The 3,544-nt window shown below is 42.6% G+C and overlaps 1 protein-coding gene across 1 annotated transcript in view; it reads left to right on the top strand.

Moving 5' to 3' along the window:
- LOC117948951 overlaps positions 1-3,544 on the top strand; it is a 9,765-nt gene that overhangs the window by 4,176 nt on the left and 2,045 nt on the right. The window contains exons 6-9 of the mRNA XM_034878922.1: positions 201-384; positions 1,114-1,185; positions 2,117-2,290; positions 3,370-3,492. Of these exons, the coding sequence (XP_034734813.1) occupies positions 201-384; positions 1,114-1,185; positions 2,117-2,290; positions 3,370-3,492 (553 nt within the window). The remainder of the gene's footprint in view (positions 1-200; positions 385-1,113; positions 1,186-2,116; positions 2,291-3,369; positions 3,493-3,544) is intronic.

Below are 3,544 nucleotides of genomic sequence, written 5' to 3'. Positions count from 1 at the left end.
CACACACACACAGACGCACGCACGCACACACACAGACGCACGCACACACACACACACACACACAGACGCACACACAGAGACACACAGACACACACACACCAACAGACGCACACCCACACACACAGACACGCACACACACACACAGATGCACACACACACTATTGATGATATTTCTGTGAGTTATTGGTGTATTTCTTGAGGATGTTTTCTGTCCCAGGGATGGTTCTGGTCCGGACGGAGACGGGCCAGCTGGTGATGGTCCCCCAGCAGGTTCTGGCCCAGGCGCAGGCCAAGACGCAGCAGGCCCAGGCCGCGGCCAACCTCAGCCAGAGACCGGCGGCGCCGACGGCCGGGAGCTCCATCCGGGTCAGCACCGCTGCTACGGTACGTTACGTCCTCTGTACGACAGCCATAACTTTAGACTTTAGAAAGGTTGTTTTGCAGACTTTAGGAAGGTTGTTTTGCAGACTTTAGAAAGGTTGTTTTGCAGACTTTAGGAAGGTTGTTTGGCAGACTTTAGGAAGGTTGTTTTGCAGACTTTAGGAAGGTTGTTTGGCAGACTTTAGGAAGGTTGTTTTGCAGACTTTAGGAAGGTTGTTTTGCAGACTTTAGAAAGGTTGTTTTGCAGACTTTAGAAAGTTTGTTTTGCAGACTTTAAAAAGGTTGTTTTACAGACTTTAGGAAGGTTGTTTTGCAGACTTTAGGAAGGTTGTTTTGCAGACTTTAGGAAGGTTGTTTTGCAGACTTTAGGAAGGTTGTTTTGCAGACTTTAGGAAGGTTGTTTTGCAGACTTTAGGAAGGTTGTTTGGCAGACTTTAGGAAGGTTGTTTGGCAGACTTTAGGAAGGTTGTTTTGCAGACTTTAGGAAGGTTGTTTTGCAGACTTTAGGAAGGTGGTTTTGCAGACTTTAGGAAGGTTGTTTTGCAGACTTTAGGAAGGTGGTTTTGCAGACTTTAGAAAGATTGTTTTGCAGGAACATTCCTGTAAAAAAAAAAAAAAGATAAATTAAAATATTTAACAAAAGCATGTGTTTGGTGCTCATTATAAAGTTTCCCATGATGCTTTGCTGCTTCCTAACGCCGTCTTTTCTCCCACCCTGTTTGTTGTCTGCAGGCTCCTCAGACGGTCCGCCTGGCCACCCCCGCTCAGACCAGAATGGTTCAGACTCCCTCCGCTGTCGTACAGGTCTGCTTCCTGTTTCTCACTTTATAAACAGTTTGAAAGGGGAACAAGATGTGTAGCTACGCATTATGTAATCTAAAATACATTTACTTCATTATGTAATCTAAAATACATTTACTTCATTATGTAATCTAAAATGCATTTACTTCATTATGTAATCTAAAATACATTTACTTCATTATGTAATCTAAAATACATTTACTTCATTATGTAATCTAAAATACATTTACTTCATTATGTAATCTAAAATACATTTACTTCATTATGTAAATAAAATATATTTACTTTATTTAAATTCAATTTCAATTAAATTTTATTTATAGTATCAATTCATAACAAGAGTTATCTGGAGACCCTTTACAGATAGACCAGGTCTAGACCACACTCCAGAATTTAAAAGGACCCAAAAGTTCTGGTAGTTCCCTCCAGGGCAGCAACAGGGCCACAGTGGCGAGGAAGAAATCCTTTTAGGAAGAAACCTGGGACAGACCCAGGCCCAGACCCAGGCCCAGACTCTTGGTAGGCGGTGTCTGACGACCGGTTGGGGTTAGAATGAAGAGTGGCAATAACAGTCATAAAAAATAGAATTTTGTAGTAGTTCTTTGTAGTAGTTCATTGCATAGCAGGGCACTGTGGGCATTACAAGGCACAGCAGGACGTAGCAGGACGTAGCGGGACGTGTAGCGGGACCATGGGAACAGCTGCTACCATGATTTTGGAGCCTTCTCTGATCGAAGGAAACACGCTGGGGGAAAAAGAACATAAGGACTGTAATGTACTTCATTATGTAATCTAATATTTACTTCATTATGTAACAACTGCATTATGTAATGATCTTGTTGCAGCTCTAGAAACGAAACACACAGTAGGAACGTCCCTCTGCAGCAGAGAGCATCTGGTTAATAAATACAGTGAAATGTGTTTGTGTTCCCAGAAGGCCCTCTCGGTGGCGCCGGGCGCCGTGTCGGTAAAAATGACTCCCCAGAAGGCTCAGACAGTGATTACCGCGGGGGGGACATCGGTGGCCAAACCTGCCGGCGTCCCGCTGACAAGCACCACGCCCGCCCCCGTGGCCACGACACCCGCCAGAGTCAACATGGTGTCGCAGGTCAGTTCCCGCTCTAGATCTTGACTCCGAGGCTGTGATTGGTCTAGACCGAGACCAGAACCTCAGTTAAGCTTCCTTCTCAAACTGTACTGTTTGCTATGCTGCCAGTCAGCTAAAGAGAGTTGGTGGAACCCACAAAAAACACACGTCATGTAACAACACCCAGATAATTAGCCAAATAAGTCTAAACTCATTTCCTTTAGACTGTAGAAAGGTTGTTTTGCAGACTTTAGGAAGGTTGTTTTGCAGACTTTAGGAAGGATGTTTTGCAGACTTTAGAAAGTTTGCTTTGCAGACTTTAGGAAGGTTGTTTTGCAGACTTTAGGAAGGATGTTTTGCAGACTTTAGGAAGGTTGTTTTGCAGACTTTAGGAAGGTTGTTTTGCAGACTTTAGGATGGATGTTTTGCAGACTTTAGAAAGTTTGCTTTGCAGACTTTAGGAAGGTTGTTTTGCAGACTTTAGGAAGGTTGTTTTGCAGACTTTAGGAAGGTTGTTTTGCAGACTTTAGAAAGGTTGTTTTGCAGACTTTAGAAAGTTTGTTTTGCAGACTTTAGAAAGGTTGTTTTGCAGACTTTAGGAAGGTTGTTTTGCAGACTTTAGAAAGTTTGTTTTGCAGACTTTAGAAAGGTTGTTTTGCAGACTTTAGGAAGTTTGTTTTGCAGACTTTAGAAAGTTTGTTTTGCAGACTTTAGAAAGGTTGTTTTGCAGACTTTAGGAAGGTTGTTTTGCAGACTTTAGGAAGGTTGTTTTGCAGACTTTAGAAAGGTTGTTTTTCAGGCTTTAGAAAGGTTGTTTTGCAGACTTTAGAAAGGTTGTTTTTCAGGCTTTAGAAAGGTTGTTTTGCAGACTTTAGAAAGGTTGTTTTGCAGACTTTAGAAAGGTTGTTTTGCAGACTTTAGAAAGGTTGTTTTGCAGACTTTAGACAGGTTGTTTTGCAGACTTTAGAAAGTTTGTTTTGCAGACATTAGAAAGGTTGTTTTGCTAATCTTTTTAAAAAACTTTTTAAAGCTTATTTAGACGCTTTTTGGCAGTTTCTGATTCTTTTGGACCCTGTTGTAAATGTTGTTTTGCCTTTTAGGAGATGCAGGAAAACGTAAAGAAGTGTAAGAACTTTCTGGCCACTCTGATCAAGCTGGCGTCGCACAACTCCCCCTCCCCCGATACCTCCAAGAACGTCAAGGGCCTGGTGCAGGACCTGCTGGTAGGTTATCACACACACACACACACACACACACACACACACACACACACAC

This window comes from Etheostoma cragini, chromosome 8 (genome assembly GCF_013103735.1).
Source record: "Etheostoma cragini isolate CJK2018 chromosome 8, CSU_Ecrag_1.0, whole genome shotgun sequence".
Lineage (NCBI taxonomy): Eukaryota > Metazoa > Chordata > Actinopteri > Perciformes > Percidae > Etheostoma > Etheostoma cragini.
The sequence above is the reverse complement of the archived record's forward strand: the minus strand, read 5'-3'. Positions and strand labels throughout refer to the sequence as shown.